Source organism: Mauremys mutica, chromosome 5 (assembly GCF_020497125.1).
Source record: "Mauremys mutica isolate MM-2020 ecotype Southern chromosome 5, ASM2049712v1, whole genome shotgun sequence".
NCBI classification, from domain to species: Eukaryota; Metazoa; Chordata; order Testudines; family Geoemydidae; genus Mauremys; species Mauremys mutica.
Window position 1 is genome coordinate 133,186,589 of NC_059076.1, and position 23,356 is coordinate 133,209,944.

At 38.7% G+C, this 23,356-nt stretch overlaps 1 protein-coding gene and 1 long non-coding RNA gene across 4 annotated transcripts in view; one reads left to right on the plus strand and one right to left on the minus strand.

Annotated features, from left to right (window-relative positions):
• Nucleotides 1-23,356, minus strand: part of CTNNA2 (catenin alpha 2) — a 765,838-nt gene that overhangs the window by 22,342 nt on the left and 720,140 nt on the right. For 2 of the 3 annotated variants that reach the window (XM_045017825.1, XM_045017826.1), the window contains exons 15-18: nt 22,046-22,227; nt 19,424-19,529; nt 15,687-15,821; nt 3,270-3,413 (exon numbers count right to left, since the gene is read on the minus strand). In XM_045017825.1, the coding sequence (XP_044873760.1) occupies nt 3,270-3,413; nt 15,687-15,821; nt 19,424-19,529; nt 22,046-22,227 (567 nt within the window). The remainder of the gene's footprint in view (nt 1-3,269; nt 3,414-15,686; nt 15,822-19,423; nt 19,530-22,045; nt 22,228-23,356) is intronic. The other variant, XM_045017827.1, reaches the window with a different exon arrangement.
• Nucleotides 3,399-14,295, plus strand: LOC123370913. The gene is made up of 3 exons (XR_006579620.1): nt 3,399-3,552; nt 5,162-5,335; nt 13,504-14,295. It is a non-coding gene; the product is annotated as an uncharacterized LOC123370913 (long non-coding RNA).

Below are 23,356 nucleotides of genomic sequence, written 5' to 3' on the forward strand. Positions count from 1 at the left end.
CATGTAGTGAATTTTTTTTTCGACAAAGGTAAAAATTTTGTCACACTGATCCAAAGGCAAGCAATCCAGAACATCTCCCAGAAGCACAAAAGGGGTTGATGCTGTGCAGATACCATCTGTAACTCCATTAATAGCAAGAGAAATAATAGCCAGGACATTTTCACATGAAGCTTGGTTTATAATTTCCTCTTCTAGAACAACTCTGAAAGATTGATCCAGGGTGCATTTCTTTTCATTTTCACTTTCAGGGATCTGGTTGAATGCATTCAATAAGGGTTTGATAGTTTTGTTGGTCAAAGCATCTCGAGTAGAATTTGTGAAGCGGAGCCGCGCCTCTTGCAGAGAGAGGACTCTCTTACAGATAAAAAGTCTAGGGTATTAAGGTGGTCATGGTCTCCTTCCTGGTTCCTCTGACCACTGGCATTTAGCCAGCTATGGTTTAACATTTTACCAGTGGTTCAAATAACTGCAGGACAAGATTTAAAAGAATTGTGATTTAACCCAACATGAAGGGTTCCCCGACTGCTATGGGTCTGACTCTCTTTTCAGTGAAACAGGGATAAATCAAGAGTTACACATTTGATGTCGATGGAGTTACACCACTCTAAAGGAAATGCAAACGAGGGCAGAATGATGATCCTCCATCTGCCAGCTGACAGTTTTTGAACAGACAGAGCATTTCACAACTCCTCCCTCACTCCCAATATCATAAAAGGAAAAAGAGGAGATAACAGTCATTTCTAGCCAAGAAGCCTCTAATTCAACTTCTGAAAGAGTTCAGACTGGCAAGTGTTGAGGATTTGGGAATCATAGGGATGCCCATTAATCACACTGATAATGTGTGTGGATTCAGGCAGTTGAAGCCATATAATTAAGCTGCTACTCAGAATTTAGCAGTATGTGCTTGAGGAAGCCACATGGGATTTCTGTGTGTTTATCTGCTTCACATACATGTACAGATAAACCCGAGAAATTCTTTTGTTCTTACACTGCTAGCCAGCGTGAGTGCCCAACTGGTCCAAGACAAACTTGGATGTGTGCCTTAATTTTTTTTTTAATAAATAGTGTTGTCAAGTAATTTTCAATTCGTAAAAGAAGTTGGGAAGGATTAACTAGTTCAAAGAGCGGATATTTGGAACAAATTGCTCAGCTTGCTGCAGTTACAGTGCCCATATTACACACTAAATGAGATCAGTGAAAAAAACTGGACCACCGTTTTGGTTTTTTTTTTGTTTTTTTTACTTTATGTAACTTTCATGCACAAATACCAGAAAGTAAAATTAATATTGCCAATGGCAGAATAAATATTTCATCCCGTGCACTGTGGAATATAAGTACTTTGTACTCCCAATTTCTTTATTGTCTTTAGCCTATCTGCCAATAAAATAATTGAACAGGGGAAATGGATAGCGCTGTAGATTAGTAATAGGCTACTTAGCCTTTCACTTTCAGGCTGCAGGGTCCATTATAATCCTGGGATAGTACTGACAGAAATTTGTTATTATGACTAGCCATAGGCATCTGCCTGGTTTGTTGTTGCTTAGGGTTGTGTCACTTTGCATGTCCATCCCTTAACTGTCCTTCATTCAAATCCCACCCACTGGTTGGCCCACTGTGGACCCCCCTCGTTTATCTTGGAAGATACATTTGAGGAACCAATCCTCCATAGTCTTCAAGTGACAAATGCACTGATCCCACTGCATGTCTAATATATGCCAGTGACCTAGAGATGAAAGATTCTGCATCTTGTACCCAATTCCTCAGAGCTATCCAGTCATCTGAAAAAAGTATGTCATCCAACAGACAAAATTACACTTAGGTTGAAAAGGCTACGACCAGGCTCTCTTTGTTCTTTGATTTATAGAGTATGCATTACCACCTTCTACTACCGTTCACTGTGATATGATAAGGCCCCACACAGAGTTGGGAAGGAGCTTTAAATGAACAAGAAGAGCAATATTTCTGCCATCCCTAGAGGCCAAAACCCTCACATGACCCTTCTTCTGCCCTTAGTAAGAGAGCTCTGAAATTGTGACAGATTTAATAGGTAGCCAAGAGGCAGAACAAAAGTAAAAGATCTTTTACTTTATCTTTGCAGTCCATCTTGTCTTTCTAAAATGCTGAGGGACATAGGGGGAAAAAACACACACAAGTAGTAATACCAGGACCCAAGAAAACAAAAGCAAGCTTTAAGAGCTATTAACTATAAAAACTATGTTTAAAGAACATAAGGGCTGTAACACAAACCAGCAAAGCCAGGATACAGGTCTGTCTCATCTTATGCAGGGGTTCCGTTCCGCGGTTAGCGCGTAAAGCGAAAACCGTGTATAGTCAAAATTACATTGAGTTTAATGGCGGGCAGAATCGCCCGCACTACAGAAACAGTATTTAAATTGTTATTTTTCTCTTTTTTTTAATTTTTGCCAACCGCGTAAAGCTGAAATCGCGCATGTTAAATGCGCGTAAGATGCGACAGACCTGTATTCCGTTAGAGCTCATTTGGCTACTCCATTAATTCACAGCACTCTGAAGCTTTGACTTTGAATTTCAAAGATTGTGCCTAGTTTGTGTCTAACTATTAATCATGTGTTTTGGGCTTACTTCGCTTTCTTAATATGTTTTTGTCTCCTTTTTAATATTTTTTGTAGAAAGGTTCTTAAAAATGGGCTGATGTCAGCAAGTAGGCATACACATATTTAGAATGAAGCAGAAAAAATAATAAATATAGAAGATCTGGAGAAAAGAAATGTTCCATCTATTAAAAAAAATAGACATATCTACACAGTTAATAATAATAATAATAAATACAGGAATTACAATATCTTCCATTTATAAAGCACCTTTAATCCCAAAGCACTTTACAAAGTAAGGGCCTGATTCTTCACCATTGAAGTCAATGGAAGTTTAGCTACTGATTTCAAGGGGACCAGAATTGGGCTCTTAAATGGATATGTACCATATTCAGCGGGATCCCTTCACCCATTACTAAAATGTGGCCATCTCTGAAGGAGAATGTGGCAGCTGTTTTACAACTCAGAGAAAGTCTGCACAACAGTTTAGATTAGGAAACGAAGAAAAAATCTTTTAAAGTTTAGAAAAATAACATGCAACTGATTTTGTGTGAGCTTTGTTCTTTAACCCCTCCCCAAAAAGCTAAACAGACCAACAAACAAAATCCCTTCTTAAAAATCTCCCCCTCCCCCCCCCCAAAAAAAAAAAAACAGTCAGAGCTTTCCATGAAGGTATAAATTAGAAACAAGGTTACTCACCGTGGAGGAGTCACTGCTTCCGTTCCCAAGCGTAGCTCCCTCAGCACAGGTGGGTAGGTGGGTAGAAAGTTGACTAGCCCTGCCCCCATCTATGACATCACATTCTACCTCATAAAAGGTAGTGAAAGTGCTCTGAACTCCAGTCTGATTTCCGAGAGATACAGAAAAGAGAGAGTGAGAGAGAGAGCAAGAGAAATACTGTACCCTAATGCAGAGGGGAGAAGAGGAGAAAATGTGTGCTGAAGGAGCTATGCTTGGTAAAGGAAACAGGGACTCTTCCATGGTGAGTAACCCCACTGTGCCATCCCTCTCACTTGCTCCCTTACCACAGGTAAGAAAAGTACTGAACAATTTGCTAAGAGGGGAAGAGTGAGCTCTGGTGCTATATAAATGATGAAAACTAGAAGGGCCAGGAATGGCTACCCTGTTGAACATTGATTGCACGAGAGTGGATGAGGAAATTTGGCAGAGGGATTAAAAAGTAACATTTTTGTGTATCTTTTTAAACACTGGGAATGCACATATAAAGGTGACGTAAGCAGTTGGAATTCCACTGACTTCAATGTGAGTTACACACATACACACTGGGGCTGAATTTGGTCCATACGCAAGTCAGAGGAGAGTTTTGGCCAACTGTTTTAGAGAAATCAGATTAGGGGGCAGGGAACTTTCACCAGCATGAAAGTCCAAACATTGTGGTCAGGGAGAGTCAACTTTCTCTCACCCGCCTGCCTGAGCTGAGAGAGCAAGTGAGGGGAATGGTAAACATTCCGGGCAAACATTTATTTACAAAGCACACTTTAAAGTAACAGCAAAATTACACAAAGGTGAGAGCTTTAGAGACTGTATATTTTAGTCTAAGAATTACACAAAATGGCACCTTCTACACTGAAGCCAATTCTCTCAGAGAAAAAAAAACTTCCCTATAACCAGAATTGTGGTTTACAAAGGGAATTTTCATTCTAATTCTCTCTAAATGGAATTTTACTCTGTCAAATTCTGCATAAAGCTGGTTTTACAGTATATATTCCATTTATCCATTACAGTTTTGATTTTCTTATTAACCCAACTAGGCATCAAAGCTAAAAAGTTAGTATATTTACTATGGGCTAAATCTACCAACTTACTCATATTGAGTAGCACCTCCATCAGTAGGTAGCCACATTGCTTCCAGAGTAAGAGACTACTCAATGGGAGCAAGAGCGATAGAATCTGGTCCGATTTTTGTTGTTGTTGATGTATAAGGAATGTTCTTAAGAGTCAGAATTATAAAGTTACACTGAGCAAATACTGATATTTTCCCTTAGGATCCCAGTTGCTACAAGGATCATGTAAATTGTTATCTACCCAGGATTATTTTCAGTTTCACTAATGATTAATGTGCATCCTTTGCTCTGCTTGTGTTGGTTTTGGTTTCTTCCCTCCTCTTCTGCTACAGCAAAAGGAAGTCTATTTGATTAATGCCTACTACCAATTACTTCATCTAATAACAGAGGTCAAGGCTATTTCCTCTTTATCTGAACATCTTTCATTGCATTTGGAAATGCAAAAGCATATCAGTATATTTGTAATTTTTAACATTCAAAGTACAAATTAAAAAAAAAGAGAGAGAAAGAACAACCTTACAACCGTGATCAGTTCCTCCAATCTGTCTTGTTCTACCTATCTTAAGCAAGAGCTACTGTAACTGTTAGAGGCGAAATATGAGTTCAGGAACCCAATGCAAAACTAGGCTGCATCTGAATGATGCAAAGTGATGATGGGTGCTGTAAATTTAGGTTTATAATTGAATTAAGGGTTAGGATTTCTAACTGATTCCTGGTTAAATGATAATATCTTTAAGCTGTGTCAATGTTTAAACAGGGAAAAATAACTTTTCTGCCTTGTAATAGGACTGGATTGAGCTATGTCCATCTGAACCTTATGACCTGCTGCTAAAGGCTTTCCACATTTTGGTGAATCTTCAATCAACTGGTGGAGACTTCATTGTTACCTTTACTAACCCACATGGGTTATTCTAACCTGCCACATGGACAGGGAAAATTGATCTTCTAAAGGCCTTTGAGGTAAAAGGTAACAGCTGTAATCCAATCAGATCAAAATCCATAGGATTAAGGATTTTTTGTCTTGATTATTGCACTATTGTTGTTTTTGCCAAATGAAGTAGGAACATATTCTAAACTCTTCATCAGACACCAGAACTTCTGAGGCCCAAGCAAATAGTAGTTGGAACAGTAAGACTAGATTTTGTGGGGAGATGCAAATTGTCATTTAAATATTACCCTCAAATGGAAATGCCATAGCAGAGAACCTTTTAATGGATGGTGATGGCCAAATAAATTCTCCACTAATAACCTATTATTAAAAATGAGGCCGTCAGATCCCATAGTGATAGCCAAGTATAAATACCTAGAAAGATTAGGTTTGATGATAGACTATTAGAAAATGTGGGAGAGAATTATTGGTTTGCATTGTGGAGGCTGTACCTGGTGTACTGCTTTGGGCCACTCAATATCGGACAGACTTTGGTTGAGAAAGAAGAGGAAATGCAGAGAAGAGTAAAACAATAAGGAGGGACTTGGAGGGATTGATTTAGGAGAATATACATAAAACTTGGTTAAGCGGAGAGCTACTACAATGAACTAAACACACTTGCAGGGCAGTATATTTCAGGAAAGAGAGAAATTACTCCTAGAGTGCCAAAGAACTATAATTATGAGTAACTGGATGAATATATGCAAAGTTGAATATCAAGAGGAACTAGATGAGTACTTTTAGGTTGACAAATCATTTCCTAAGGGAAGTGGTTGCAGTTCTGTAGCTTAACAAGGCTATAAACTTAGTTCAACTAATGATTTGACATCTTGCACCTAAATGTTTAGCAGCCAGTAGGTGGATTTGTCCAGGTTTGGTTTCACAACAATCATCTGTCAGATAAAACAACAACAAACTTGTGTAATAAGAATTTGGCAGAAGGTAATAAATTAATAGGCTCTGTTCAGGCATTGGTGGGTGCCACTGATGTGAAGTTTGAATGCTTTCCCTCAAGATTGTGGAAGGCTGAGAATAATAATGACTGTTTAGAAATACCAGTCCACAGATGTGCTATTGTTACAGCTAAGGAAGATAAAAACTGATATACCGTGAGAAACTCAAAAGACAACTTGGAATAAAAGATCACACTCATGGCATGTTAAGGTGCCAGGTTGATTAGGGTCACTAAAGGTCAAGAAGAGACCTTAACTCCACACCCCTGAAAAAAATTCTGTTTTGCTGTTGTCGTGGATTAAGTTGGTTTTGATGGATGGATAATGAAATCCATCTCATTCATTGTGTGTCATATCCTAAAGTTATTCCTACATAGTTTGTGTGGTGGAATTAAGTTTCCCGGGTGAGTTTTATTGAGTGTTTTATATGCTGTTGTAAGTATTTTCACTCAGTATTTGCGATTAGTTGGAAAAACTGTGTGAAGTTTCTCCTTGAGGGTATGTCTTTGTGTGTGTGTGTGTGTGTGTGTGTGTGTGTGTGTGTGTGTGTGTGTGTGTGTTATTCATCTGCAATGAAAGTTGTCAAGAACTGTAATGAAAGGGAAAGAGATTGAAGAGTCTAGTCTGAAGTCATTATTTCTTTACTATCACACAGAAGATCACTTAGCAGTATTTTGGAAGTGGGATTAAAACTCACCACTACACAGATTAGAGTGAAGTAACCTGGTAGAACTGGAGTTTCATTGTATATTATCAATCAATTCTGATTTTATCCAAAAATCTCTTTCCATTATTATTTTAAATCTTTAGGTGCTCCAGGCTAGGTTTGCCATTTCCCCATGCATGCCATTTAGCTAATTGCTGCACCTACACAGGGTCAGGTTTAAAGTAATAGGATGGATACTCAACTAATTTCCCCAGTTGCATAATTCGGATGCAACTGGGGAAATCTCAACTGGTGTAATGCTAGTGGAGACAGATTCTAAACCAACCACTCACTCTCAGAAGGGAGCCTGATGGGGCAGGCTGAAGCCTTATTCCTCTACAGAAGTTCTCAAGTTCATGGGTCCTTAGGGATCAGTGCCAGCTGTTGTAAATTAGAGCAGCTCCTAGGTTTCTCTAATTCATTGCAGGGCCGGGGTAGTCTGAGAATCAGGAAGCTGTAAGTGGCTCTCTGACATTCCCTTCTCCTCCATGCTGATCATATCATGGCACAGGAAATAATCCGGCTCAGCATTCTATTTATTTCATGAACAGAAGTTTTTGATTGTCAGATTTCTAATATTTATATACTGAGAATAGTATATATTGAAACATATAGATTAGTATTGCCTTCAAATCCATAACATACTTGTTTCAAGCATCAGCTTCCAATATATAAACTTTTTTTTTCATTGAATTAAATTGCTCAGGATTTCTTATTTTTGATATCTGACTCTTTTTTTCTTTGACAAACACTCTAAATTTTAAATTTCAGTAAATGTACCATCCAATAATTCATGAAGTTACTAGCTTTTTATAAATTGAATCATAAGAACATGCACTGAACAGAGAAAAAAAACCAAAAAAACCCCTCTACTTCCTAATAGTGATACGTCTGTGTTGTACAAATATTTGACCGGTTGATTAAATATAAACATAAATGGAGTGTATGTGTTCAGTGTATGTATGAGTATGTCTGTATGATGGAATACAATTTGGCATGACTGCAATTTATCTCATGGATATCACTCCTACATTTGTGTGGCTTCTATGTATGTGATGAGATACTGCTCTTGTAAATAGTCTTGTAACAAATCTAGTAGCTTCAGTGCAGTTTTTTCAGGGTCCATTTGGTGATAATATCCATGTGATTAATTGCACAGCCATGTCAAAAACTCCATTTATTATGTGCCCTTGATTTCCTCACCTGCACTCTGCCCACTAATCAAGTCATCTCCCAACAGCAGCTTTAAAGAGAAACCTTTAAATCCTGCCAAAAAACATTTATCTCTTTCACTCCAAATATGGAATTCCTCCTCCTTCCCCAGCATCACACTGACATAAGATTCAGGATGAATAATGTTGTTAGGTCCAGTAACAGAAAACAACTCCAGTACCTTGTGAACCCACAGAGCTAGAAATAGGAATGGAAATTTCTCACGTTTCCAGTGGGACTTTACTCTCTCTTGTAGCACTGGAAGGACCTGAGCTAATGAACCAAAGCTGTGACATTGTTTTATTTAAAAAGCTATTTTAGGTCTTTCTTAGAGACATTGCAAATTTATTAACTTTCATTTTTTCTGTCCCTCTGTGAGCTGTTGCATTAATTGTATGAAAATTGAGACACCTGGCTTTACAGGAGGAGCAACACAAGAACATCTTTGCTGTTTTAAATTCTCAAAAAATTCTGAAATAGTGTTTCTGTAAAACATGTGGGCTATACAGACTATGTGACTATGCAACGTAACGGTTTTATCAGCCCTAGTTTTGGATGGCCTACATTGCTTACTTGTGTCCTCATCATTTGTGAGTAATGAAGTTGTCCCAAGTGATCTCATCCCAATAAAATCTTTACACCATGCTACCTGTTCACAGATTCCCTATTTTATGTACTTCGGGAAAGAGGTGGGGTGGTATAAAGATTGTATTAGCATGAGTCTGGGACAGCTGCATTAGCTATAAGTAGCAAAGCTCAAACAGGCCAACCTAAGTGAACACTGATAAAACGTTTATATTACTCCATCACGTATTCCGCATATGCCACCTATTTTAGAGAGTTTTAAAGAACTCATTGTCATATACCTATGTGAACACAAAGAGTAACTTACATCCATCCATACTCAAATGGGCATATGTAAAGTGTTTCATTATATCTAGTCATTTCCTCCAAAGCAGTAGCTGCAGCCAAGCACCCGGGGTTAGTCGAGGTGGTCCAGTTTCCCACCAGCCTCTCTTCCCCCAGGCCCAGACATAGCACTTTCACAGCAGCAGTGTCATCTCTGAAAAATAGATCCTAGTTGTGTTTCCCCCTAGTTTGCTCTTCTGCCACTGGCAGTTGGTCCAGCCTTGATCTCAGCCTTCTACCACCCTTGCGGTCCTTCAACTGCACTGAGGTCAAATGGGCACAAAGCCTTATCTTCTATTTGTTCTGTGAAGTGCCTAGAGCACTTTTAGGATCTGTAAAATGAACAGTATCTAGTAATAATATGAACATCAGAATGGCCATACTGGGTTAGACCAAGAGTCCATCTAGCCCAGTATCCTATATTTTGATAGTGGCCAGTGCCGGACGCTTCAGAGGGAATCAACAGAACATGGCAATTTTGAGTGATCCATTCACTTACATCCAGTCCCAGCTTCTGGCAGTCAGAGGTTTAGGGACACCCAGAGCATGGGGTTGCATCCCTGAGCATCTCGGCTAATAGCATTGATGGACCTACCCTCCATGAAATTATCTAATTCTTTTTTGAACTCAGGTATACTTTTGACCTTCACAACATTCCCTGGCAATGAATTCCACAGGTTGACTGTGCATTGTGTGAAGAAGAAGTACTTCATTTTTTTTGTTTCAAACCTACTAATTTCATTGGGCGATCCCTGGTTCTTGTGTTACGTGACAGGGTAAATAACACTTCAAAATTCCTGTGATTCCAGTCATAAATGCAGGATCCTTCTACGGCTGTCAATTAATCACAGTTAACGCAAGCGATTAACCCAAAACAAATTAACTAGAATTTTAAAAAAACAGTTGTGATTAATTGCAGTTTTAATCACACTGTTAAATAATAATAAAATACCAATTTAAATTTACTATAAATATTTTGGATGTTTTTCTACACTTTCAAATATATTGATTTCAGTTAAAACACAGAATACAAATTGTGCAGTGCTCATTTTATATTATTTTTATTATAAATATTTATACTGTAAAAAGATAAACAAAAGAAATAGTATTTTTCAGTTCACCTCATACAATACTGTAGTGCAATGTCTTTATCATGAAAGTTATCCATTGTTATTTTTACCCATAACTGCACTAAAAAAACAAAACAATGTAAAACTTTAGTGCATACAAGTCCACTCAGCATAGGTGCTGGGACTAGGGGTGCTGTTGTACCCCCTGTCTTGAAGTGGTTTCCATTATATACAGGGTTTACAGTTTGGTTCAATGGCTCTCAGCACCACCACAATACAAATTGCTCCAGCATAAGTGCCACTCAGTCCTACTTCTTGTTCAGCCAATTGCTAAGACAAACAAGTTTGTTTACATTTATGGGAGTTAATGCTGCCCACTTGTTATTTAAATTGTTATCTGAAAGTTAGAATAGGCATTCGCCTGGCACTGTTGTAGCCAGCGTTGCAAGGTATTTACATGCCAGATATGCTAAACATTCGTATGCCCCTTCATGCTTCGACTTTTATAGTGCAAATATTTGTAATAAAAAATAACATCAAGTGAGCAGTGTACACTTTGTATTCTGTGTTGTAAATGAAATCAATATATTTGAAAATGTAGAAAAACATTGTAGAAAAACAAAATTAATTTAAATTAAAAACAATGTAGAAAAACAAAATTAATTTAAATTGGTATTTTATTATTAACAGTGCATTTAAAATTGCAATTAATTGCAACTATTTTTTTAAATCTCATGATTAATTTTGATTTTTTAAATTGTCTGACAGCCATCGTTTTTTCTACTCTATTCACAGTGAGTTAAATAAGATGCAATTACTAACAAACAGTAAGAATCTTATTATCAATAGCTATGAATTGTGATTAGGAAAAGATCACTATTGTATTTTAAAAAGCAGATGGGAGGACATTCTTTACAAAACTTACTGCTTAAACAGATTTCTTCCCAATATGAGAGATCAACTGTCCATGCAGCCCAGCCCACAGAGGTCTAAATAAATGTTGGGTTATCAGCCTGTTTTCATGGGTTTATTTCATGCATTATTCTTCTGTTTAAATTCTAATTCAATAGTAAAACTTACACAGTTAGTGGCTGGAAACAGGAATATTTTGCTTAGATTCCTGATACTCTCAAATAAAAAGGCGGTGACAGTCCTGGCAGTTTGCCAAATCACTCATAGAGCAGGTTGTCTTTCTTTCACATAATGCTAAACTCTTACCGAGTTAAAGCAAGGAGTAAATTATTGTAAGTAACAAGACAATGGACATCAAGCTCCTGACACAAACATGAAATAAAAAGAAATGCAAGCTCAGGGCCAAAATGTATAGTAGACTTTCTGCTGACTGTTTGCTCCATAGCGATAAGAGAACATACAGGTCAGTTTTGACGTAATGATATATTTTGATACGGAGCCCAGCTGGAACACTGAGAATAGAAGTACCCCAAACTTTTGGGAAGCTTGGATTTTGATCTGGATCTAAACTTCATAGATTACACCCCTTTTCAACAACAACAACAATGTGCTAATGCCTGTTGTGAGGCCATGTATCTGTAATGGACATTTACTTCAATGGGAGAAATGTGTAACAGCATGTCATAGAAGTTAGTCCACCATAAGGGTGATTCCTGTTTATCAGGCAATAGCTGCACTCAGCACTGAATAAACTCTCTGGCTGAAGACTGAGGAAATGAAGTCTGAAGTCGAGGTGCTTATTATCCCAGGATATTGTAACTACTGTTTAATAAGAAATGCCTAATAATAATAGCAATAATAATAATTAATAATGAGGCTGTCAAACTCATTATTATTATTATATTATTATTATTATACAGGATTTTTTGTAAATATTAAAATGCTAAATTACAAAACCACATGGGCGGCAACTAGAAACAAAGCAGGGAATGAAATTCTAGCCACGCTGAAGTCAATGGGAATTTTGTCTCTCCCACTGCAGAATCTCAGAGTCCAGGCTCCAGCCTAAGCCCGAACGTCTACACTGCAATTAAACGGCCTCATAGCCTGAGCCCTGTGAGCCTGAGTCAGATGTCATGGGCCAGCCATGGGTGTTGAATTGCTGTGTAGACATACCTAACGAGGTCAGGATTTCACTCAAGGTCTTTAGCAGCTATTTAAAAATCATTTTGGACATTTCAGCCTCTCTTCCCCCTATCTCCTTATCATTATTATATGTCCCTCCCTTTATAGCTTCCTTGCCTCCCTATGCTTCCCTCACTCCAGGTTAATAAGGCTCTTCGCCACAGAAGAGCTCTCAAATACATTTTTCTTACACTGTGTTTCAAACCTCAACTGGGAGACAGGGAGTTGGACTCTCACAATCTAAACATAAACCTACTGGTTCAGATCACCAGCTGGTATAAATCAGCACTCGGAATACTACCATTGGAAAACATGGAGCTATACTGATTTAAACCAGTGGAAGACCTGGTGTATGAGATTTACCTGGGGAAAAGAGTCTTGTTGATCGGTAGGCAGAGAACATTTTGGGATAGAAAGATCAAGGGAGAGACAGAAGGGAAGTTAAGGGAGAAAGGATTGAGAGAAAGAAGGGAAATGATTTAAAGGGTTCTTTCCTCTTATTGAAATAATTTCCCTTTCAGGGGTTTGAGAGCCTCATTTTCTTTGCTTTTTGATATACTTGTCAGCCTGTCTGTCGGTAAGTTAATGATACCAACAAAATCTTCATACATGAGGTAAATGTCATACGGATGGAGAGAGAGAGAGACTGGGTGTGTGCTTAGGTTTGAATGTAAAATATATTGCAGTACAAGTAACGTATGGAGAATATAAACAAACAGAAATTTCACCAAAAAGGCATACACCACATTATGCAATAACTGCAACATATCATAGAAAATGGAACACATTTTTCCTTCCCATAATAGAATTAAGGTATTCGGAACAGATCATGTCTGTCTCCGAGGTTCTATTCATTTTATATTTATTCACTGTGTCTGGAAACATGGATTAACATTCCTAATAAAGTAGAAAAGCAGGCAGAGTTTATATTCCCCAGAACCAGTGGTTCTAAAATCACAACTAAACTTCTGGATGAGGGAAATGGTGAATTATACGGTGATTCCTAGTAAATACGGATGTATGTTATAGTTCCATCACCTTCAAAAATTGTAAATGTCAAGTGCCAGGGTGATTGTTACATCAAAAAAAATTAATTGAATATAATGCATACACATCAATTTCCTGCAATAGTGAATGGTTTGGGGGCCACGAACTCTGGATTTCCACTGCACTTTAAAGATCATTGTACTGTATGCAAGTTGCCAAATAACTGTTGTTCTTTTTTATGCAAATAAAGTACTCTTTATTTGCAGCTGGCTATCCAAGAGAGAATGAAGAACAAGATGGAAGCAGAAGTGGCAAGTGGATAAGCAAGTTACAGATGTAGATGTGGATTTGGACATCTGATCTCTGGATAGTCCCGAGGTCGGCAAAAGAGCATACAGTACCCAGCACTTGAAGATGTAAATCATGTTATATGCTACCAGAAAAGCAGTGGATTCATTTTGCTTCACCAAGCTCTAAGATATGGTTCTCAAAAAGGGATGTACAAAAGATCAACTTTCTGCACCATCTCCATTAAGTCCACGACAGAGAAACAATTGAAGAAACAGATTCAGCGAGTTTAGGTTTCTGTCAATGCCATTAACACTGTCTTTGGAGTCAACTCAAAAGCTCGCAATTTGAATGGCTGAGGTTAGCATTGCTTTGTACTGCAAGTGAATGCAAAAATAAGACAATGGAGATGAAGCCTGGGAAGCAGCAGATGCTAACAACGCCAGCTTGAAATGAAGAAGTCAAGCATTTCCGCCACTTAAATTTCACAGTGTATGATGAGGTTTCAATAACAAACTGTATGTTAGAGGTTCACAATGGCCTGTTCAACATCCATGTACAGTAAATAAAGAGAACTGGAAAAGAAATAAACACACGCACAAAAGCCAAGCTGATAGAAGATCTAATTTGGGCAATTGTTATAGATGGATGGGTGTGAAAGCTAAATGGGAATGGAAAGCCGGACTTGTATGGCAGCAGGTAAGATAAGGTCTGAAGCATTTGATATACAGTACAGTTGTCAGTGATATAAGGAAAGATCACTCATTCAACACCAGGAACATGAAAAGGGATTTTCATTGCTGTGGGAAGATCAAGATGTTAAAATTACATGACTTTGTACTTATGTCAAGAGGTGGAGACCATCTGCAGGTGAGGGACAGGAGCAGTACAGTGCAGCAGCTTCTTTTTAGGACTGCATGCATGATTTCAGAATAATAGTTCCAAGTAGCCCAGCCAAGTTTTAAAGCTGCATACAGTGCTTTGCAAAAAAAAAATCATTGTTTTATGTATATAACAAAAGGGCATCTGTTTTGTTCTCAATTAATTTTGGGAAAGCCCACTGATTTCCCTTGGGTTTATAGGGATAAAATAGAGGGCACAGGTTGTCCCAACAGTCTTCAGATTTGAATGGGTTTAAATAATGAGAGGATGTATTTCCCACCCCCCATCCCGCCCAAAATGGCATTTTCAAACAAACTTGCTAAAGTGCCTCAGTTTTCACAAATCCCTGTCATCTTGAAAGCACAGTGGGGCTCAGGGAATGTAATAAACACCGGTATATGCAAGAGGGAATACAGTATACACATTGTCTATATGCAGTTTGGACAGTGACCAGAGTTGGGTTGGGCCAAACCTACAGTGAGTAGCATAAAGAAAAAAACAAAACCAAACCCCATGAAGAGTAGCAAATGCTAGTACTTTTTGCCACTGGTCTCACAGAGGCAGATGGCTCAAGGTGAGGTGAAGGGGAGAAAACATCTTTTAAAATGCAGCGAAAACAATTTCTGTTCTGGCTGTCTCTACACATTTCTGATTTGGACAACAAATGCCTGGTGATTGTGGATAAAACATTTGCATTTTCATTGAAAAAAAATTACTGAAACAAGCAAATGGAAGGAATTAGAATATGTAATTTTTAGGTTTGGCAACTGTATTTGGAAACAGCACACAAAAAGTAAAATATTTTGCTGGTCTTCCAGAGTTTTTGCTAAACCTAGTATGCATTGGAACCTGAGTGAATGAAATTGTGTTAGATATTACCATCTTAACAATATGCACTCCATACAGAGCAGCGCTGGCTCCTGTTCAGAGGAGGGAAATTACCAATACTAACAAAGGAAAGTAGATTTACAATAAGCAAATAAACAAAAGCTCCAAATAATTATAATATTCACAGCTTGGCAATGAGTTCCTAGACTATGAAATTACCTTTCTTTTGGAGGAATGAAGATTTTACAAGGTTAGTATAAACAAAGGGTAATTGGAAAATCAAATTGCTCTACACAAGTTATTGGAAGGTCTGGAATAATGGAGATAACATTTTAAGAAGCCTGCTTATGAATCACTATTTTTTTGTCTTTTACATTCTTGTCACCGAACATGCTCCCTGGCAAGTGCAACTCTGGGATACGTAAACTGCTAAATACAAACACCAGCTTACCCCTGATACAATAAGTTCTCCTCCAAGATTCTGCACTTCTGCCTTCACCTTGCTGCAGATATTGAGCTGGTGGCAATATAGGGCAATGCGCTGTAGATATGCTAACAGATCCTGCTTGCAGGCTGAATCAGGGCACTACAAGGGGGGAAAAATAAGCAAAATTGATTAGATCTAGCTCAGTTTATATGTTCATTATACAAAGGCAGTCCAAGGAAATTGCAGCAGTGTTGGCACTATATTAGATTCATCCATATCACTTAACCCTTTAGTGAGGAATTTGATGAGAGCTGAAAGCTATTCTGTACCTCATCCATAGCTTGAGACTCATGAATTAAAATGTGAAGATAGCATGGGTGCTTTACAAAAATAATCTCTTTTTGGCACTTACCTGATGAACTTAAAGAAAACGTCCTAAGAAAACATCTACAAAGATTAGTTTATCATTCAGTTTGTAATAAACACAGGAATCTACTGATGCATAACATACTAGTCCATCTATACTGGAAGGAAATTGTTTATAGTAATATACATGACATATTATAAAAGGCGCTTTCAGGCTTGCGGCCCTTAAGAAGAAGGAAATGAAATAATCTGGTCTCCTTGCCTTTCTAAGCAATACTTCTCACTACTACTGGTAGGCCATCTAAAGTACTGTACCATTTTGACATATTCCTCATGACAAAAGTGTGCAGATAAAAATTACACTGGGTCAAACTAAATAGAATCTGTGAAGGTTTCATAATCAATTTAACCAGACATGGCCCAAGCACAACTCATTTATAGTCCATTGAAATAAACTCTTATTTCAATGGCACTGCAGCATCCCCAACAATAATCAACAGCATAATGAACAGCACCCGTAGTTAATATTCCTGGACTTGCCTCCTGAGCACAGGCCTGTATAATTCACACAAATGAAACAGAGTTAAAAGATCCCCTTCCTAAGAGCATGTCTCCAATAAACACTTGTCAGAGCTACACAACAAAGTCCGCCTTTCAATATTGTTTAAATATGGAGACCAAAGATTCAGAGTCTTTTGAACTAGCTTCCTTAGGTCATCAAAATGCTACATTCAATCTTCCATGTTGGAGAGTAAAACCACCATATGGCACCTAAACTAAACATGATCAGATTAAGCACTCACAGCCCAGTGGCCCCACAACGTCTGTCTGAATGGTTATAATAGCAATGACAAATAAGGCACAAGGGAAAAATGTTTACAGTGCTCTTAGATGTAAAACAACAGCACTGGTTCCGTACACACACTGTGGCCCCTAACTCTGAGAGCAATCACTTTGCTTGCTCCTCTGTCTTTAAGTCTAACAAACAAAAAAGAGCTGGGGGTTCTTTGGGGCCGCTAGGGCATTAGGCCATTTAATCTGTTCTGTACTTATGATAATGCCATAACTTCTTTCTCTCACACAGCTGCAATATCTTTCAAGAGCGAATTCCTGAGAGACCTTTTTTTCCTACTTGTGACAATTTAATACCGTAATATTTATCCTGCACTTGAGGCCTATGAGCTGAAAGAAATGAACTTTAAAACGATACCTCTAGAGAGCTGACAAAGCTTTACATACAAGTACCTTGAATCAAATTAAGATGTAAGCTCTCTCTCATTGGAACAGTAATTAAAAATGCGACAGTCAATAAAAGTTTATACTCCACGTATGTCTCAAAAGTTCTGTAAAATATCACCACGGCCAAGGGATTAAAAGAGACATTTAAGTCTCATATTGATTTAAAAAAACCCCAAACTTTAAACTTTGTATTTTACATCCTTCTGAAGAGATGTAGATCAAAGACATGACTGAAACCAATATTCTCTAAACAAGCTGCGTGTGTTATGTACCTGACGTATATTTCTTTAAACTCTCCCACCTCTCACAACACCAGAGTGCAAACTGCAAGATCATTAACGAGCATGTTTATAGCTCTTTCAACAGTGGGAATTACATTAACACAGGGATGGATTTCTCCTTCGTAGGATGTACCCAACAGGAGTGGGCTCAAGAGGGGGAAATGGGCCAATTAGGTGGAACAGTTCACATTGCCAAACTTTTGGGGATTATAGGAAAAATCTGTATCTCTGTGTGCTACTCTGGCCCAGAGTATCTTGCAGGATGAAACTAATGCCATTCCCACTCTCCATGGATACGTTGGAATTCCCGTGACTAGCAGACTTTCTCCCATTTTAAGGGGAAGAGAAGGATGGCTAGAGGTCACAGCTGCAGGTTTGGAGGGGGGTGATTAGGGAGGGTATCTGCAAGGATATCCTCCTCACCTACTACCCCCTCCTATGGGTTTTCCATGGTAGTGGATGCTCCAGGTCCTTCTTCTCTTGGGGGCATTTCTCTGTCTTTCTGTCTGTCTGTAATGGAATCATTTTTGAATGCCACATCTCATCCATTCCAAATTTTCAGGGCATTGTCTAGGTATCAGTGGACAGAACTCCTTGGTTTTGGTGAAATTTGGAAAACTGGAAGGGGCTAATGGGCAACTCACGAAGGCCTCTGCATCTGGTTAGCAGGCACAGCAGTGTCGACCACCTCTGTAATTGTCAATAAAGCAAAGAACTGGTTTCTGGCGGCCAACATAACAATACTTCCCATCTCAGCTTCGCCCATCTGCCCAATACAGTTTAAAAAGTTAACATCCTGAATGACTTATCTCCCAGACAGACAGAAAAGTAAAGAGAATGGTGTGGGAAAGGGGGCACACACAGAGCCCCTAAAATGGGGGTCCCAGTATGAAGTGAATGGGGGCCATGAGCAATGGGGGAACACACAGTGCCATGGCATGGCTGGAAAATAGGGGACAATGGTATGGGGTTGGACACGGGGGACACACACAACCCCTGCCATATGGTGGATGGGGGAATGGGGAAGCACATGGAGCCACTGCCATGTTGGATAAGGGGGGTATAGTGAGGAAGGAGTGAATGAGGAGGAACATTGATTCCCTGGCATTGAGGGAGAACTGGGGACAGTGGAATGAGGGATAGAGACCTGGAGTGAACACTGAGCTCCTGGAATGTGGCAACAAGGGGAACAGGATGCACACAGAATCCCTGGCATGAGGAAGGGGTGGGGGTGGGGTTGCATGGGATCCCTGAAATAGAGGGGGTGGGAGGGGGATGCACAGGGAGCTGGGGTGGGAAATGCAAGGAGCCCTGGCACATGCAATGAGCTTGGCCTACTGAAGCAACAAAAAGTGTGACCTTTTTATTGCTTTTAGCCATCAACATTCTACTGCAATCATCATCTGTAGCCAACATTTGTTTGTCCCAGATGAAGACATGGGACCGTTGTACCTTCTGGGGTTTTCTAGGGTTCTTAGACTAGTTTACAGATTTCCCATAGTGTGAAAGGTACACACATCAAATACAGAAGGATGTGCGTAATCCCCTTTTAAGTAAGGAAAACAGTGAGGAGGCTGGAGTATCTCAGCTCACCTTGGTGTTTTTACCTGTGGCAGCTGATGCTACTATTACTTAGGTGGATTGATTTCTGAACCAGTGAATTAAAGGGCTGCAGTGTCAGCTTCATTCAACTGACAATGATCTTACCAAATTGACTGGTGCTGAACAAACAGCCTGTCTTCAGCCACTAGATCACAGCACTAGTAGAGACTTTCTCTAGAGGGTCCTTAAACCACCCGGATAATTTGTACTGCCCATACAAAATGCTACTGATTGTCTGATTCATATTATATATGTATTTGTTTGGATCATTACCTGATCAGCTACAGCTCGTGCCAATTTGTCCATTCTAGAGCCTGCTTCTGCAATCTTCTTGGCAGCATTAATGACATCAGATGTATTCTTCAATGGCCCTTTACCTCTGGAAAGAACAATATGGTTATACTACAATCTAATTAAATCATGACACAGTTGCAGTGTCCTAACTCAGTGTATGATTATTTATTTTATGAATGCCTTCCTAATTTACTGCAACTTCACCTTGGACTTAACTACTAATTATACGATAGCTTGATTAAGGAATGGGTCTGCTATATTTCCTTTCACATACAAAATGCCTCGCTAGCAGTTTAATTTGATGGTGCCTTCAAGCACATGAACTATGTTTAATAGTATGTGCATTTTTAAGTGCTCATTAGGAAAATGTCCCTGCAGGAATACAAAACTTTTTAAAAATTCTGTTATTCCCAGACCAGTGCTTAACACCAAGTCTGCCAAGTCTAGTGCAGAAATGTCACATTAGGAAATCTCTTCTCTTAGATTTCTGTCATAAAGCTGCTAAACTACCTGAGGCATAATTCAGTTGTGCTTAAATTCTGCTTGATTTTTTTAGAAAAACTTTACTACTAATCTGTCTCTCTTGATATTTGTAAGACGACGTAAAAGACACAAGTTCTTATAAATAATGATATCACCTAATTCTTTTATAGTGATTTTCACCTGCACATCCCAAAATGCTTTACAAAGGAGGTCCACATCATTATTCCCATTTTACACATGGTGAAACTGAAGTGCAGAAAGGGAAGAGACTTGCCCTAGGTCACCCAGGAAACCAGAGGCAGAACCAGGAATTGTAACTGGTCCTGAGTCCCAATCACCTTAACAGTGACCACCTATGCTTTTATGTCACTTATATCAGGAGATCAGCACATCCGGCTGTAACACACTCCAGATATTTGGGAGTTATTCCATTTTAACACCACTGAAGTCACTGCAGGCAAAGGAGATGCCAAGGGTTTGTTTGTTTTTAGTGGAAGATGTTGAAAGAGGCTTTATTGAATCTGGTGTAAACAGAGGCACTAAGGTCCACTTAGACTTTCTTTTAATTTACTCCAAACATGACAGTGATTTTACTCTCATTTTCACATTATTTCTCATCTTTTGATGTTAGAAACATCCAATTACCAAACTTTCAGTTTGAAGATTAAGGTATTAAAATGTATGTAGCACGTTGCAGAGAAACCTTTGTATTCTGGTCCCTTGAAGAAGTTATTAGATCATCACCTCTCCCTCCCCAGAACTGATGGCAAGGCATGGGGAAATTTTCATTCTGCTTCAGGAAAGAGAGGTGAAAGCTCCAGACCAAAGAGAGATTTTTTTTATGCCCCTCTCATGAAGGGTATAGGGGGATTTTTCACTCCTTTCCTATGAAAGACGGGCAGGGGGGGCTAGACATATTGTAGGGAGAAGAGAAACTCAGCTCTCTAGAGAAAGATCCCTACATGATTCTTCTGCCTAAGGAAATGATTTTTTCTCTATAGAATGCAGGAAGGAAGAATAAGGCCTCAGTGGGTTTGGGCTTTTTGTTTGCTTGGTTGGTTGTTTTTTGCTTTGCAGAAGTGTGGCAAAACATATCCAAATCATGAGCTTTGGAGAGGATTTTTTTTGTCATTCACTCCCCAAGATAGCAGGGATTGTAGCACTGCATAGATTACTAACTTTAGGAGGGTGCATTTAATCTCTTGTATAATGGTCCCTCTGGTCTGATTAACAATGTGGTTGGATATACACAAAATTGATTTTGTTTAAATGATAATATTAATTAATAGCCTTTTGATGCACTGTAATTAGAACAAAATATTAAAGCAAGGAAAAAAGTCATTGTTATTGACAAGCCCTGATGAAAGTTACTTCTGGATTAAATCAAGGGTTGCTTGTTTAAAGAAATTCAGTCACTAGAATGAGTTCAGTGGATTTTTTGCCATTATTCTTGATTGACATTCATTGCAATTAAATGTTGAAAGTTCAGCAAGTCTTGTGCATTTTGACTCTTGCTAGACAAAAGGTCATTTGAGGACCTATCAAGTCACACATTATCCTTGCTGCACTACTTCTGTTGAAATTAAAGATGCACAAATAATTAACAAAAAACATACACATTTAATCTTAAATGGTGAACTGTTGAAAATGACCAGGTGAAAGGAACTATTTGGGCATGTCAGTAAGCTGGCTTTCTGTCTCCCCGTCCCCAAACCAACAAGTCACTAAAGAGTCTCAAATATGAAACTATTTGTTTGATGTTCTGGCTCGTTGGTAGGAAGTAAAGCACCTCTGTGACTGATTTCACTGGGCCTACTCGTGACTAAAGCTAAGCATGTGGTTAGGAGCTTTGCTGAATCGGGATGGAATTGCTCTTGTGCTTAAGTGCTTTGCTGAATCAGTGTCTTAATGCTGAACAGTGTTTAAACAATATTGAAGATCTCCTTCATGTTAAAAGGCAAATATACAGGGCAGTGATTATAGAACCAGCAATATTAGAATTGCTATAGACACATTACCTAAACAGAGTAAATACACTCAATGTTCCTTAAACGCCATAATCAAGAAACGACGCAGGGTTCCAGAGGAAGCACTCAGTACAAATTATTTTGTGCTTACCTAGTAAAGTCTGTCATTTCCATCATAATCATGCACATCTGCTTTGCCAACACAATGATGTCATTACCACTGTCGTCCCATTTGGCCACCTCAGCATCCAGTTTGCTCTTTTCTTGGTGGAATATCTCTACCTGCTCTGCAATCTTAGCCTTCTCCTCCTGGGGCAGTTGAGCCATGATAGCCTGGATAAAATGTAGAGTAGTTGCCCATGAAAAAAGGAAGCTAGAAACCATTTTAGTTTCTAAGGGTCTAATCTGGGAAGGTGCTGAGCACCCACAACTTCCAGTATCTTCAGAGGGAGTTGAGGGTGCTAAATCCGTCACAGCTGGCACTCAGCACATTTTAGGATAGGATTTTAGTTCTAAAAGCTGTAAAGCCAAATGGTACAGATAGTTTCTTCAGAAAAGGATCACTGCTATAATTTCACAGTGAACAAAAAAAACCTCACAGGGACTCCATACAGAATAGCAGAAAGCAATCAAAGCTTACACTGTATAGTGCCAGACCCTCACCCGGTGTAAATCAACATAGCTCTACTCACTTCAGTAGGATTACACTGATTTATGCAAGCACAGGATGTGGCCCTGGCTACAGTGAAATCTGACATAAATGAGTCCAGTTGTCTTAAGTGGACCAGATTGTTTAGTATAAGTTATAGCATAACCACATGACAAGCAAAATTGAACTGGAAACCTCACAGGTGTGCTTCAGAATGGTCTCTTAAAACAGGGCTTGCCTATTAGAGTTGGTCTTTATTACTGATTTCACTGTCAGAGCATTCACACTAATAAACATTTTTAAATTAAAGTCTATACATTTTATAAAATGGTCCAAATTTTGTTTTCACTGTATCAGCTATTTCAAGAGTAACTACAGCATATTCTTGTAAAACAAGGGACTTTTATAGTCCTTATAAAATCTTTGCAAGTTTAAAGACTGTATATCTATGACATTGTAGACTGAAGAGAGTGGGCAGAAGCCACTACAATCCAACTAAAAGACAGGATTTTTTTATTATATCTGAAACTTTAGACAGATCAAAAATGAAGGAAATACACACAACGAAGCAGCCCCGTAGTTTGGCTAAGCTTCAAACACCTCCACCTCTCTCATATCTCACTGTCAGTCAGAAGCATCCTGGCTTTCTACTTAACTTGAGGTTGAAATAAGCCATCGCATGCAAGGGAATATGTTTAAAATGAACTGAATGAACATACCTTTCAATAACATTTAGTGGTTTAATTGGTTCTTGGATGATATGCAAAATGGCACTAAATAGGTTGATTCTAATTTGCCTTGACTATCAACAAA